Source organism: Pangasianodon hypophthalmus, chromosome 20 (assembly GCF_027358585.1).
Source record: "Pangasianodon hypophthalmus isolate fPanHyp1 chromosome 20, fPanHyp1.pri, whole genome shotgun sequence".
Taxonomy (NCBI): Eukaryota; Metazoa; Chordata; class Actinopteri; order Siluriformes; family Pangasiidae; genus Pangasianodon; species Pangasianodon hypophthalmus.
Window position 1 is genome coordinate 239,510 of NC_069729.1, and position 18,571 is coordinate 258,080.

Sequence of the window (18,571 nt, forward strand, 5' to 3'; positions counted from 1 at the left end):
ACGGCTTCAGCTAATGAAGATGTGAGGTGACCTGAAGCGGCTGTGCACAGGAGATGCCTTTATAATCTGAATTTGGATCTGGAATGTTTTTTACAAGAAAGAGTGAGAAAATATTGCCAAGTGAAGATGTGCTGATAGACTCTGAGCCAAAAAGACTGAGTGGTGTAATGAAATCAAAAGGTGCTTCAACAGTGTATTGGTTTAGGGGTGTGTATACTTACGCAACCAGGTTATTTTTTTATGATGTTTTTATTTTTTTTTTTTTTCCCCTAAAAAAAGTTTGATTGTTTTCACTTAATTTGTATACTTTGCAATTTCACATTAAATGTGTGAAAAGTTCTGACATGATTTATCTTTGTTTCATTTTTCTACTTCACAAAAACCTCCATTTTCCAGTGGCATGTAACTTTTATTTCCGTTGTATATAGTCACAGAGCCAACGATACGTGTCTATAATTTTTGTGTAGTGTGAACACCGCCAGCTGTCTGTTCCACACATACTGCTACAGGTTATTGTTTCCTGTTTCGGACACCATTTTGGTAAGGCCATGACAGAACGAACTGTATAACAGACAACTGCACGAGTGCGCTCTCTTTGTAATTTAACTCTGTGATTGTGTTATCATGGTGGCCAGTAGAGGGCGGGATTGTGACGTGTCCCTCTGTGTAACACTGTGTAGATTTGACAGTACAGAGCTGCAGCTGTCTTTGGCTCTGCTGCACATTTTCACCTCCATCGTCGGCCCCAAATTCTGGAACTTAACGGTAAAAATCCAGCGCCGATCAGCCAATCACAGCTCCTCTAACAACAGGAATAAGACAATCAGCTTCCTGCTTATTCTGCCCACAAAACTGTCAGGAAAAATGTTTACTGCTGTGACTAACGCTGCTCTCTTCCGACTGTCTGTCCCTCTTTCCTACGCTATTCTCCATCTGTCTGTCCATCCCTCTGTTCCTCCCTCCATCACTCTGTTCCTCCCTCCATCACTCTGTTCCTCCCTCCATCACTCTGTTCCTCCCTCCATCCCTCTGTTCCTCCCTCCATCACTCTGTTCCTCCCTCCATCACTCTGTTCCTCCCTCCATCACTCTGTTCCTCCCTCCATCACTCTGTTCCTCTCTCTGTTCCTCCCTCCATCCCTCTCTACCTTATCATCTCTCTCACTTTCTCTCCCCCTTCTCCCCCCCCTCTCTCCGTGTGTGTGTGTGTGTGTGTGTGTGTGTCAGTATTGATGTGACTGAGGTGCAGATCTTCATTATGGTGATGTATTTGCTGGCTGCAGTGGGCGGATCTGCTTTCTGGCAGGCTCTGGTAATTCACAATGTACACAATTGATCATTAATAGTGATTAATAATGATTGCTAATTGATAACTAATTACTAATGAACTATTGAAATTAACAGTAATTAGTTTGTGGAGTTGATACTGTGTGTGTTTAATCTCAGGCAGTGTAATGACTTAATTTCTAATTAACAGCTGCATTGAATGGAGTGATTTTGTGGCAAAAGGGTAATTTGCATAACCTCACTAATGAAATTATAGTGCAGGGTAACGCAGGGGAGTAAATGAACATGTGTGTGTGTGTGTGTGTGTGTGTGTGTATATATATGTGTCTTTCGGGTTGCCAGATCCCCGTATTAAACATCCAGATGAAGATTATCCCGGCGCTGTGTACATTTGTTGGTGCCGTGATTTGCTGCACTAATTATTTTAGAGTCATTTTCACAGGAGGAGTCGGAAAAAACGGGTCCACCATCGCAGTGAGTCACACACACACACACACACACACACACACACACACACACTGCTCTACCACACACCAGTCCCTATTACACTCTCTCTCTCTCTCTCTCTCTCTCACACACACACACACACACACACACACACACACACACACACACACTGCTCTACCACACACCACTTCAAATCTCATGGTCTCACAAACACAAGTGCAGCAGTTAATCTATTTAAAAAGTAGCCTTATTATTATAATTTATTATTATTATTTATTAGTATGTTGGTAGCTTTTTATAGCTCAGTCCTGTTGCATCACAGCACAGGTGACTGTAATAAATTATTATGTAGTGTGTGTTTGTATTTGTTCAAACTGAATCCTGAATGAAATCAGAAAGTTGGTGTGTGTGTGTGTGTGTGTGTGTGTGTGTGTGTGTGTGTGTGTGTGTGTGTGTCATGTTCTCAGGGGACGAGTGTGTTATCGCCAGTCCTGCACATCGGCTCTGTTATACTGCTCGCTATGATGATCTATAAAAAATCCGCCATCCAGCTGTTTGAGAAACACCCCTGTCTGTACATCCTCGCCTTCGGCTTCGTCTCCGCCAAAATCACCAACAAACTTGTGGTGAATCCACACACACACACACACACACACACACACACACACACTCAAACTAATCCCGTCTGAACAGTACACAACACGCAGACAGTATTTCATTTCAGTGTGTTATGAATATCAGATTAAGTGTTGTTGTAGTTAGTGTTGTTGCTGTTCTCTCTCCTAACAGGTCGCACACATGACGAAAAGTGAGATGCATCTTTACGACGTGGCGTTTTTGGGTCCTGGACTTTTGTTTCTCAATCAGTATTTTAACAGTTTTATAGACGAGTACGTGGTGCTGTGGATCGCACTGGTGAGGAGTCGCTTTCAACTGGCTAAATTGTGGAACAGCGTGAACGCTATGCAGTGCTTAATGAAGTGTGTGTGTGTGTGTGTGTGTGTGTGTGTGTGTTTTACAGGTGCTGTCCCTGTTTGATCTGGTTCGTTACTGTGTGAGTGTGTGTAACCAGATCGCCTCACACCTTCATATCTTCATCTTCAAAATTAAACCGGTAGCAGCCCAGTGAGACTCGCGCACTGCTGCCGACTCTGTGTGTGTGTGTGTGTGTGTGCGCGTGTGAGAGAGTGAGAGTGTTTAAAACCGTCAGCGTGCCCAGGGATGAACCTGCACACATGATTTATAAAAGACGTGATTATGGACACTTTAACTCACGACGAAAAAAAAGTTGCTTTATTTAAATTATTCTGTACTAAAAGTAAAAACTAATGCTTTGTGTGTGTGTGTGTGTGTGTGTGTGTGTGTGTAATAACAGGTGCTAAAACTCATTACGTCTCTGTAAGAAGAGTTTAGAAACATAATTTTTAAAAGAAAAAAAGAACGGAAGAGGTTAGAAAAGTTAATTTGATTTGTCATAGTCTTCATCGTTATTGGTGTTTCCATGGCAACCGCCGATCTTTAGCATTCAGAGGGCGATAATGTTCACCGTTCTGATATCACCGTGGGTGAAACGCCCGTTCTGTCCTCCACACACACACACAGTGACGACATTAACACATATTTAATACAGTATTGCGATATATGGTATAAAGCTGATGATCGGCACGTGCCTCGCGGTCTCCTCATGTTCTCAGTATTGCATGCGTTGGTTGTTTATTGTTCTTTTTAATCTCGCATAACACAAATTTAATTTAAATGTGAAACTATTTGAATTAAGTCCAAATGAACGATGACTGCTGCTACAGATGTATTCAGTTATTTGTAAATCCATCATAATTATATATTTTATTCTGTAAAAACAGGTATCATCTCTCGTTTCTTTTTTTTTTTTGTGTGTGTGTGTGTGTGTGTGTGTGTGTGTGTAAATTCTGACTCCAGCCGAAACATGAACATGTACACAGTGTTCCCTGTGATGACGTACACACACACACACACACACACACACACACACACACACACACACACAGCTCGAACCCAGACTGCTCCGTGCTAAACACAGGCTATACGCTCTCTTTACTGGTGATCTTCAGCCTCGTAGCTCCAGCGCAGGACTACAGGAACACACTTCACACACTGAGCACGTGTCAGCGGACGGAGTGTGTCTGGTGTGAAGAGGACAGTGTGGACTGAAAGCTCACCTGCTCAAACCTCAGTGCAGATAAAAAGCTCTTAGTCTCGTTTATTTTCTGCAGCGTGTGAAAGGGTAACGTTCAAATTAACTACTTTTTTAAAAAATCGTTCTTTCGGCCCACTTTCTATTTTTTTTTATTATGAACTTTAGTTTCTGTTTTTTTTCTTATTCAGAATGTATTTTGCCCGTTTATTTTTCCAAACCTAAATATGTTCTGAGTTAAACATATTCCGTAATTTATTTTCTAAATTAAAAGTGCTTTGTTCCTATTTTTCCCCTTTATTTTGTTCCTTTTGTTTTTCTAAATTAATATCTACATTTTATTTTCTAAAGCAGTTTTCCTGATTCAGTGCATTTATTTGGAGTTTTAAAAAATTGTTTATTTGAATTAAACGCTCTTCCTCTTGGCTGTTTGTGAAATGTTCCTGCAGAACTCTGACACGCTGATGTGTACGTGTTTAAAATACATCACTGACATCCACATTGTACATGAATCCACATCTCACGATCAGCCGCTGTGACTGAACACGTGTGTGTGTGTGTGTGTGTGTGAGTGTTATCCTCACACACGTCAGCTGTTTTCTGTTATTTTAGCACATGTATTATTGTAAAATATTTTATTTAATGTTGCTTTTGCATTCTGTGCCTGAAACCACTCTGTGTGTGTGTGTGTGTGTGTGTGTGTGTGTGTGTGTGTGTGGGGCAGTGTTGAATCTGCCTGAAATGTTAAATGGAATTAATAAAAAAGACATTCAAAATTAAATTGTAACTTTTACACTTTATTAAACTCACATTTATTGGAACTGCACTAATCGCACACTGTAATCACACACTGTAATCACACACACACACTTATCACACTATAATCACACACACTGTAATCTCACACACTAATCTCACACTGTAATCACACACACACTAATCTCACACACACACTGTAATCTCACACACACACTAATCTCACACACTAATCTCACACACTGTAATCACACACTGTAATCACACACACACTGTAATCTCACACACACTGTAATCACACGCTGTAATCACACACACACTGTAATCACACACTGTAATCTCACACACTGTAATCACACACACACTGTAATGACACACACTGTAATCACACACTGTAATCTCACACACTGTAATCTCACACACACACTGTAATCTCACACACACACTAATCTCACACACTAATCTCACACACTGTAATCACACACTGTAATCACACACACACTGTAATCACACACACTGTAATCACACACACACTGTAATCACACACTGTAATCTCACACACTGTAATCACACACACACTGTAATGACACACACTGTAATCTCACACTAATCACACACACTGTAATCACACACACTGTAATCTCACACACACTGTAATCTCACACACTGTAATCACACACTGTAATCACACACACACTGTAATGACACACACTGTAATCTCACACACACTGTAATGACACACACTGTAATCTCACACACACTGTAATCACACACACTGTAATCACACACACTGTAATGACACACTGTAATGACACACACTGTAATCTCACACTAATCACACACACTGTAATCACACACACACTGTAATCTCACACACTGTAATCACACACACACTGTAATGACACACACTGTAATCTCACACACACTGTAATCTCACACACTGTAATCACACACACACTGTAATGACACACGCTGTAATCTCACACACACTGTAATCTCACACACACACTGTAATCACACACACTGTAATCTCACACACACTGTAATGACACACACTGTAATCTCACACACACTGTAATCACACACACACTGTAATCTCACACACTAATCTCACACACACTGTAATCACACGCTGTAATCACACACACTAATCACACACACACTGTAATCACACACACTGTAATCTCACACTAATCACACACACTGTAATCTCACACACTGTAATCTCACACACACTGTAATCTCACACACTGTAATCACACACACTGTAATCTCACACACACACTGTAATCACACACACTGTAATCACACACTGTAATCTCACACTAATCACACACACTGTAATCTCACACACACTGTAATCTCACACACACTAATCTAACACACACACTGTAATCTCACACACACTAATCTCACACACACTAATCTCACACACACTAATCTCACACACACTGTAATCTCACACACACTGTAATCTCACACACACTGTAATCTCACACACACTGTAATCTAACACACACTGTAATCTAACACACACACTGTAATCTCACACACACTGTAATCACACACACTGTAATCACACACACACTGTAATCTCACACACTGTAATCACACACACACTGTAATCTCACACTGTAATCACACACACACTGTAATCTCACACACTGTAATCTCACACACTAATCACACACACACTGTAATCTCACACACTGTAATCTCACACACTGTAATCACACACACACTGTAATCACACACTGTAATCTCACACACTGTAATCTCACACACTAATCACACACACTGTAATCTCACACACACTGTAATCTCACACACTGTAATCTCACACACTAATCACACACACTGTAATCTCACACACACACTGTAATCTCACACACTGTAATCTCACACACACTGTAATCACACACACTGTAATCTCACACACTGTAATCACACACACTGTAATCACACACACTGTAATCTCACACACTAATCTCACACACTAATCACACACACACTAATCTCACACACACTAATCTCACACACACTGTAATCTCACACACTGTAATCACACACACACTGTAATCTCACACACTGTAATCACACACACTGTAATCACACACACTGTAATCACACACTGTAATCTCACACACACACTGTAATCTCACACACACTGTAATCTCACACACTGTAATCACACACACACTGTAATCTCACACACTGTAATCTCACACACACACTGTAATCACACACACTGTAATCACACACACTGTAATCTCACACACTGTAATCTCACACACTGTAATCACACACACTGTAATCTCACACACACACTGTAATCACACACACTGTAATCTCACACACTGTAATCACACACACACTGTAATCTCACACTGTAATCACACACACACTGTAATCTCACACACTGTAATCTCACACACTAATCACACACACACTAATCTCACACACACTGTAATCACACACACACTGTAATCACACACTGTAATCTCACACACTGTAATCTCACACACTGTAATCACACACACACTGTAATCTCACACACTGTAATCACACACACACTGTAATCTCACACACTGTAATCTCACACACTAATCACACACACTGTAATCTCACACACACACTAATCTCACACACACTGTAATCACACACACTGTAATCTCACACACTGTAATCACACACACTGTAATCACACACACTGTAATCTCACACACTAATCTCACACACTAATCACACACACACTAATCTCACACACACTAATCTCACACACACTGTAATCTCACACACTGTAATCTCACACACTGTAATCACACACACTGTAATCACACACACTGTAATCACACACTGTAATCTCACACACTGTAATCACACACACTGTAATCACACACACACTGTAATCTCACACACTAATCACACACACACTGTAATCACACACACTGTAATCACACACACTGTAATCACACACTGTAATCACACACACTGTAATCACACACTGTAATCTCACACACACACTGTAATCTCACACACACTGTAATCACACACACACTGTAATCACACACACTGTAATCACACACACACTGTAATCTCACACACTGTAATCTCACACACACACTGTAATCACACACACTGTAATCACACACTGTAATCTCACACACTGTAATCACACACACTGTAATCTCACACACACTGTAATCTCACACACACACTGTAATCACACACACTGTAATCACACACACACTGTAATCTCACACACTGTAATCTCACACACTGTAATCTCACACACACTGTAATCTCACACACTGTAATCACACACACTGTAATCTCACACACTGTAATCTCACACACTGTAATCTCACACACACTGTAATCACACACACTGTAATCTCACACACTGTAATCTCACACACTGTAATCACACACACACTGTAATCTCACACACTGTAATCACACACACACTGTAATCTCACACTGTAATCTCACACACTGTAATCACACACACACTGTAATCTCACACACTGTAATCACACACACTGTAATCTCACACACTAATCTCACACACTGTAATCTCACACACACTGTAATCTCACACACTGTAATCTCACACACACTGTAATCACACACACTGTAATCACACACACTGTAATCTCACACACTGTAATCTCACACACTGTAATCTCACACACACTGTAATCACACACACACTGTAATCACACACTGTAATCACACACACACTGTAATCACACACTGTAATCTCACACACTGTAATCTCACACACTGTAATCACACACACTGTAATCACACACACTGTAATCTCACACACTGTAATCTCACACACTAATCACACACACTGTAATCTCACACACACTGTAATCTCACACACACTGTAATCTCACACACACTGTAATCTCACACACACTGTAATCTCACACACACTAATCTCACACACTAATCACACACACACTAATCTCACACACACTAATCTCACACACACTGTAATCTCACACACTGTAATCACACACACACTGTAATCTCACACACTGTAATCACACACACTGTAATCACACACACTGTAATCACACACTGTAATCTCACACACACACTGTAATCTCACACACACTGTAATCTCACACACTGTAATCACACACACACTGTAATCTCACACACTGTAATCTCACACACACACTGTAATCACACACACTGTAATCACACACACTGTAATCTCACACACTGTAATCTCACACACTGTAATCACACACACTGTAATCTCACACACACTGTAATCTCACACACACACTGTAATCACACACACTGTAATCTCACACACACTGTAATCTCACACACTGTAATCACACACACACTGTAATCTCACACACTGTAATCTCACACTGTAATCACACACACACACTGTAATCTCACACACTGTAATCTCACACACTAATCTCACACACACTGTAATCACACACACACTGTAATCACACACTGTAATCTCACACACTGTAATCTCACACACTGTAATCACACACACACTGTAATCTCACACACTGTAATCACACACACACTGTAATCTCACACACTGTAATCTCACACACTAATCACACACACTGTAATCTCACACACACTGTAATCTCACACACTGTAATCTCACACACACACTGTAATCACACACACTGTAATCACACACACTGTAATCTCACACACTGTAATCTCACACACTGTAATCACACACACTGTAATCTCACACACACTGTAATCTCACACACACACTGTAATCACACACACTGTAATCACACACACACTGTAATCTCACACACTGTAATCACACACACACTGTAATCTCACACACTGTAATCTCACACTGTAATCACACACACACACTGTAATCTCACACACTGTAATCTCACACACTAATCTCACACACACTGTAATCACACACACACTGTAATCACACACTGTAATCTCACACACTGTAATCACACACACACTGTAATCTCACACACTGTAATCACACACACACTGTAATCTCACACACTGTAATCTCACACACTAATCACACACACTGTAATCTCACACACACTGTAATCTCACACACTGTAATCTCACACACTAATCACACACACTGTAATCTCACACACACACTAATCTCACACACACTGTAATCACACACACTGTAATCTCACACACTGTAATCACACACACTGTAATCACACACACTGTAATCTCACACACTAATCTCACACACTAATCACACACACACTAATCTCACACACACTAATCTCACACACACTGTAATCTCACACACTGTAATCTCACACACTGTAATCACACACACTGTAATCACACACACTGTAATCACACACTGTAATCTCACACACACTGTAATCACACACACACTGTAATCTCACACACTGTAATCTCACACACTAATCACACACACACTGTAATCACACACACTGTAATCACACACACTGTAATCACACACTGTAATCACACACACTGTAATCACACACTGTAATCTCACACACACACTGTAATCTCACACACACTGTAATCACACACACACTGTAATCACACACACTGTAATCACACACACACTGTAATCTCACACACTGTAATCTCACACACACACTGTAATCACACACACTGTAATCACACACACTGTAATCTCACACACTGTAATCACACACACTGTAATCTCACACACACTGTAATCTCACACACACACTGTAATCACACACACTGTAATCACACACACACTGTAATCTCACACACTGTAATCTCACACACTGTAATCTCACACACACTGTAATCTCACACACTGTAATCACACACACTGTAATCACACACACTGTAATCTCACACACTGTAATCTCACACACTGTAATCTCACACACTAATCTCACACACTGTAATCTCACACACACTGTAATCACACACTGTAATCACACACACACTGTAATCTCACACACTGTAATCACACACACACTGTAATCTCACACTGTAATCTCACACACTGTAATCACACACACACTGTAATCTCACACACTGTAATCACACACACTGTAATCTCACACACTAATCTCACACACTGTAATCTCACACACACTGTAATCTCACACACACTGTAATCTCACACACTGTAATCTCACACACTGTAATCACACACACTGTAATCACACACACTGTAATCACACACACACTGTAATCTCACACACACTGTAATCTCACACACTGTAATCTCACACACACTGTAATCTCACACACTGTAATCACACACACTGTAATCACACACACTGTAATCTCACACACTGTAATCTCACACACTGTAATCTCACACACACTGTAATCACACACACACTGTAATCACACACTGTAATCACACACACACTGTAATCTCACACACTGTAATCACACACACACTAATCTCACACACTGTAATCTCACACACACTGTAATCTCACACACTGTAATCACACACACTGTAATCTCACACACTGTAATCACACACACTGTAATCACTCACACACTGTAATCTCACACACACACTGTAATCTCACACACACACTGTAATCTCACACACACACTGTAATCTCACACACACACTGTAATCTCACACACTGTAATCACACACACTGTAATCTCACACACTGTAATCACACACACTGTAATCACACACACTGTAATCTCACACACTGTAATCTCACACACACTGTAATCTCACACACACACTGTAATCACACACACACTAATCTCACACACACTAATCTCACACACTGTAATCACACACACTGTAATCTCACACTAATCACACACACTGTAATCTCACACACTGTAATCTCACACACACTGTAATCTCACACACTGTAATCTCACACACACACTGTAATCACACACACACTAATCTCACACACTGTAATCACACACACACTGTAATCTCACACACACACTGTAATCACACACACACTGTAATCTCACACACTGTAATCACACACACACTAATCACACACATTGTCATCACACACACACACTAATCACACACACTAATCTCACACACACTAATCTCACACACACTGTAATCTCACACACTGTAATCTCACACACACACTAATCTCACACACTGTAATCACACACACACTGTAATCTCACACACTGTAATCACACACACACTGTAATCTCACACACTGTAATCTCACACACTGTAATCACACACACACTGTAATCTCACACACTGTAATCACACACACTGTAATCACACACACACTGTAATCACACACACTGTAATCTCACACACTGTAATCACACACACACTGTAATCTCACACACTGTAATCACACACACTGTAATCACACACACTGTAATCTCACACACTGTAATCACACACACTGTAATCTCACACACACACTGTAATCACACACACTGTAATCTCACACACTGTAATCACACACACTGTAATCTCACACACACACTGTAATCTCACACACTGTAATCTCACACACTGTAATCACACACACTGTAATCTCACACACACACATTGTAATCTCACACACACACTGTAATCTCACACACTGTAATCTCACACACTGTAATCTCACACACACTGTAATCTCACACACTAATCACACACACTGTAATCTCACACACTGTAATCTCACACACACTAATCTCACACACTGTAATCTCACACACTGTAATCTCACACACACTGTAATCACACACACACTGTAATCTCACACACTAATCTCACACACTGTAATCTCACACACACTGTAATCTCACACACTGTAATCTCACACACACTGTAATCTCACACACACTGTAATCTCACACACTGTAATCTCACACACACTGTAATCTCACACATTGTAATCTCACACACACACACTGTAATCACACACACACTGTAATCTCACACACTGTAATCTCACACACACACTGTAATGACACACACACTGTAATCTCACACACTGTAATCACACACACTGTAATCACACACACACTGTAATCTCACCCATTGTAATCACACACACACTAATCACACACACACTAATCTCACACACTGTAATCTCACACACACACTGTAATCACACACACTGTAATCTCACACACTGTAATCACACACACACTGTAATCTCACACATTGTAATCACACACACACTAATCACACACACACTGTAATCACACACACTGTAATCTCACACACTGTAATCACACACACACTGTAATCTCACACATTGTAATCACACACACACTAATCTCACACACACTGTAATCACACACACTGTAATCTCACACACACACTGTAATGACACACACACTGTAATCTCACACACTGTAATCTAACACACTGTAATCTCACACACACTGTAATCTCACACACACACTGTAATGACACACACACTGTAATCTCACACACTGTAATCTAACACACTGTAATCTCACACACACTGTAATCTCAAACACTGTAATCACACACACTGTAATCTCACACACTGTAATCACACACACTGTAATCTCACACACACTGTAATCACACACACTGTAATCTCACACACACTGTAATCACACACACTGTAATCTCACACACTGTAATCTCACACACACTGTAATCACACACACTGTAATCACACACACACTGTAATCTCACACACTGTAATCTCACACACACTGTAATCTCACACACTGTAATCACACACACTCTGTAATCTCACACACGATAATCACACACACACACTGTAATCTCACACACTGTAATCACACACACTGTAATCTCACACACACTGTAAACTCACACACTGTAATCTAACACACTGTAATCTCACACACACTGTAATCTCACACACTGTAATCACACACACTGTAATCTCACACACACTGTAATCTCACACACTGTAATCTAACACACTGTAATCTCACACACACTGTAATCTCACACACTGTAATCACACACACTGTAATCTCACACACTGTAATCTCACACACACTGTAATCTCACACACTGTAATCTCACACACTGTAATCTCACACACTGTAATCACACACACGATAATCACACACTGTAATCTCACACACACTGTAATCTCACACACACACTGTAATCTCACACACACTGTAATCACACACACACTGTAATCTCACACACTGTAATCTAACACACTGTAATCACACACACACTGTAATCTCACACACTGTAATCACACACACTCTGTAATCTCACACACGATAATCACACACACACACTGTAATCTCACACACTGTAATCTCACACTGTAATCTAACACACACACTGTAATCTCACACACACTAATCTCACACACACTGTAATCACACACACTAATCACACACACTGTAATCTCACACACTGTAATCTCACACACTAATCTCACACACACTAATCTCACACACTGTAATCTCACACACACTGTAATCTCACACACTAATCTCACACACACTGTAATCTCACACACTAATCTCACACACACTGTAATCACACACACTAATCACACACACTGTAATCTCACACACTGTAATCTCACACACTGTAATCTCACACACACTGTAATCTCACACACTAATCTCACACACACTGTAATCTCACACACTAATCTCACACACACTGTAATCTCACACACACTGTAATCTCACACACTGTAATCACACACACTCTGTAATCTCACACACGATAATCACACACACACACTGTAATCTCACACACTGTAATCTCACACTGTAATCTAACACACACACTGTAATCTCACACACACTAATCTCACACACACTGTAATCACACACACTAATCACACACACTGTAATCTCACACACTGTAATCTCACACACTAATCTCACACACACTAATCTCACACACTGTAATCTCACACACTGTAATCTCACACACACTGTAATCACACACACACTGTAATCTCACACACTAATCTCACACACACTGTAATCTCACACACACTGTAATCTCACACACTGTAATCTCACACACACTGTAATCTCACACACTGTAATCTCACACACTGTAATCTCACACACACTGTAATCTCACACACTGTAATCTCACACACACACACTGTAATCACACACACACTGTAATCTCACACACTGTAATCTCACACACACACTGTAATGACACACACACTGTAATCTCACACATTGTAATCACACACACACTAATCACACACACACTAATCACACACACACTAATCACACACACACTGTAATCTCACACACTGTAATCTCACACACACACTGTAATCACACACACTGTAATCACACACTGTAATCTCACACACTGTAATCACACACACACTGTAATCTCACACACACTGTAATCTCACACATTGTAATCACACACACACTAATCACACACACACTAATCACACACACACTAATCACACACACACTGTAATCTCACACACTGTAATCTCACACACACACTGTAATCACACACACTGTAATCACACACTGTAATCTCACACACTGTAATCACACACACACTGTAATCTCACACACACTATAATCACACACACTGTAATCACACACACTGTAATCACACACTGTAATCTCACACACTGTAATCACACACACACTGTAATCTCACACACTGTAATCTCACACACACACTGTAATCACACACACTGTAATCTCACACACTGTAATCTCACACACACTAATCACACACACTGTAATCACACACACTGTAATCTCACACACTAATCACACACACTGTAATCTCACACACACACTGTAATGACACACACACTGTAATCTCACACACTGTAATCTCACACACACACTGTAATCACACACACTGTAATCTCACACACTGTAATCACACACACACTGTAATCTCACACACTGTAATCTCACACACACACTGTAATCTAACACACACACTGTAATCTAACACACTGTAATCTCACACACTGTAATCACACACACACTGTAATCTCACACACTGTAATCTCACACACACTGTAATCTCACACACACACTGTAATCTCACACACACACTAATCTCACACACACTGTAATGACACACACACTGTAATCTCACACACTGTAATCACACACACTGTAATCTCACACACACACTGTAATCTCACACACACTGTAATCTCACACACTGTAATCTCACACACACTGTAATCTCACACACACTGTAATCACACACACTGTAATCACACACACACTGTAATCTCACACACTAATCACACACACTGTAATCTCACACACACACTGTAATGACACACACACTGTAATCTCACACACACACTGTAATCTCACACACACTGTAATCTCACACACACACTGTAATCTCACACACTGTAATCTAACACACTGTAATCTCACACACACTGTAATCTCACACACTGTAATCACACACACTGTAATCACACACACTGTAATCTCACACACTGTAATCTCACACACACTGTAATCTCACACACACTGTAATCACACACACTGTAATCTCACACACTAATCTCACACACTGTAATCTCACACACTGTAATCACACACACGATAATCACACACACTGTAATCTCACACACACTGTAATCTCACACACACACTGTAATCACACACACACTAATCTCACACACTGTAATCTCACACACACTGTAATCTCACACACGATAATCACACACACTGTAATCTCACACACACTGTAATCTCACACACTGTAATCTCACACACACTGTAATCTCACACACACTGTAATCACACACACTGTAATCTCACACACTAATCTCACACACTGTAATCTCACACACTGTAATCACACACACGATAATCACACACACTGTAATCTCACACACACTGTAATCTCACACACACACTGTAATCACACACACACTAATCTCACACACTGTAATCTCACACACACTGTAATCTCACACACACTGTAATCTCACACACGATAATCACACACACTGTAATCTCACACACACTGTAATCTCACACACACTGTAATCTCACACTGTAATCTCACACACACTGTAATCACACACACTAATCTCACACACACTAATCACACACACTGTAATCTCACACACACTATAATCTCACACACACTATAATCTCACACACTAATCTCACACACACTGTAATCTCACACTGTAATCACACACACACACACTAATCTCACACACACTGTAATCACACACACTGTAATCTCACACACACTGTAATCACACACACTGTAATCTCACACACACTGTAATCTCACACACACTGTAATCACACACACACACTAATCTCACACACTGTAATCACACACTGTAATCTCACACACACTGTAATCTCACACACACTGTAATCACACACACTGTAATCTCACACACACTGTAATCTCACACTGTAATCACACACACACTAATCACACACACACTGTAATCACACACACACTGTAATCTCACACACACTGTAATCTCACACACTGTAATCTCACACACTGTAATCACACACACTGTAATCTCACACACACTAATCTCACACACACTGTAATCTCACACACTGTAATCTCACACACTGTAATCTCACACACGATAATCACACACACTGTAATCTCACACACTGTAATCTCACACACACACTGTAATCACACACACTGTAATCTCACACTGTAATCACACACACACTGTAATCTCACACACACTGTAATCTCACACACACACTGTAATCTCACACTGTAATCACACACACACTGTAATCACACACACTGTAATCTCACACACACTGTAATCTCACACACTGTAATCTCACACACTGTAATCTCACACACACTGTAATTACACACACTGTAATCACACACACTGTAATCACACACACACTGTAATTACACACACTGTAATCACACACACACTGTAATCACACACACACTGTAATTACACACACTGTAATCACACACACTGTAATCTCACACACACTGTAATCTCACACTGTAATCACACACACACACTAATCTCACACACACTGTAATCTCACACTGTAATCACACACACACTAATCTCACACACACTGTAATCTCACACACTGTAATCACACACACACTGTAATCTCACACACTGTAATCTCACACTGTAATCACACACACACTGTAATCTTACACACACTGTAATCTCACACACACACTGTAATCTCACACACTAATCACACACACACTGTAATCACACACACTGTAATCACACACTGTAATCTCACACACACACTGTAATCTCACACACTGTAATCTCACACAATAATAATCACACACACTGTAATCTCACACACACTGTAATTACACACACTGTAATCACACACACTGTAATCACACACACACTGTAATTACACACACTGTAATCACACACACACTGTAATCACACACACACTGTAATCACACACACTGTAATCACACACACTGTAATCTCACACACACTGTAATCTCACACTGTAATCTCACACACACACTAATCTCACACACACTGTAATCTCACACTGTAATCACACACACACTAATCACACACACACTAATCACACACACACTGTAATCTCACACACACACTGTAATCTCACACACTAATCACACACACACTGTAATCACACACACTGTAATCACACACACTGTAATCTCGCACACTGTAATCTCACACAATAATAATCACACACACTGTAATCTCACACACACTGTAATCACACACACACTGTAATTACACACACTGTAATCACACACACACTGTAATCACACACACTGTAATCTCACACACACTGTAATCTCACACTGTAATCTCACACTGTAATCACACACACACACTAATCTCACACACACTGTAATCTCACACTGTAATCACACACACACTAATCACACACACACTAATCACACACACACTGTAATCTCACACACTGTAATCTCACA

The 18,571-nt window shown here is 40.4% G+C and overlaps 2 protein-coding genes across 6 annotated transcripts in view; both read left to right on the forward strand.

Moving 5' to 3' along the window:
• The window catches only part of cept1b (choline/ethanolamine phosphotransferase 1b), an 11,088-nt gene extending 6,401 nt beyond the window's left edge, over positions 1-4,687 (forward strand). For 4 of the 5 annotated variants that reach the window (XM_053227122.1, XM_053227121.1, XM_053227119.1 and 1 more), the window contains exons 6-10: positions 681-765; positions 1,629-1,760; positions 2,201-2,359; positions 2,523-2,648; positions 2,755-4,687. In XM_053227122.1, coding sequence (XP_053083097.1) covers positions 681-765; positions 1,629-1,760; positions 2,201-2,359; positions 2,523-2,648; positions 2,755-2,862 — 610 coding nt within the window. In that variant the 3' untranslated portion in view covers positions 2,863-4,687. Of the gene's footprint in view, positions 1-680; positions 766-1,226; positions 1,312-1,628; positions 1,761-2,200; positions 2,360-2,522; positions 2,649-2,754 lie in introns of all 5 variants that reach the window. The other variant, XM_053227120.1, reaches the window with a different exon arrangement.
• The window catches only part of LOC113525738 (dihydropyridine-sensitive L-type skeletal muscle calcium channel subunit alpha-1), a 257,951-nt gene that overhangs the window by 56,125 nt on the left and 183,255 nt on the right, over positions 1-18,571 (forward strand). The gene's annotated exons all lie outside the window — the stretch shown is intronic.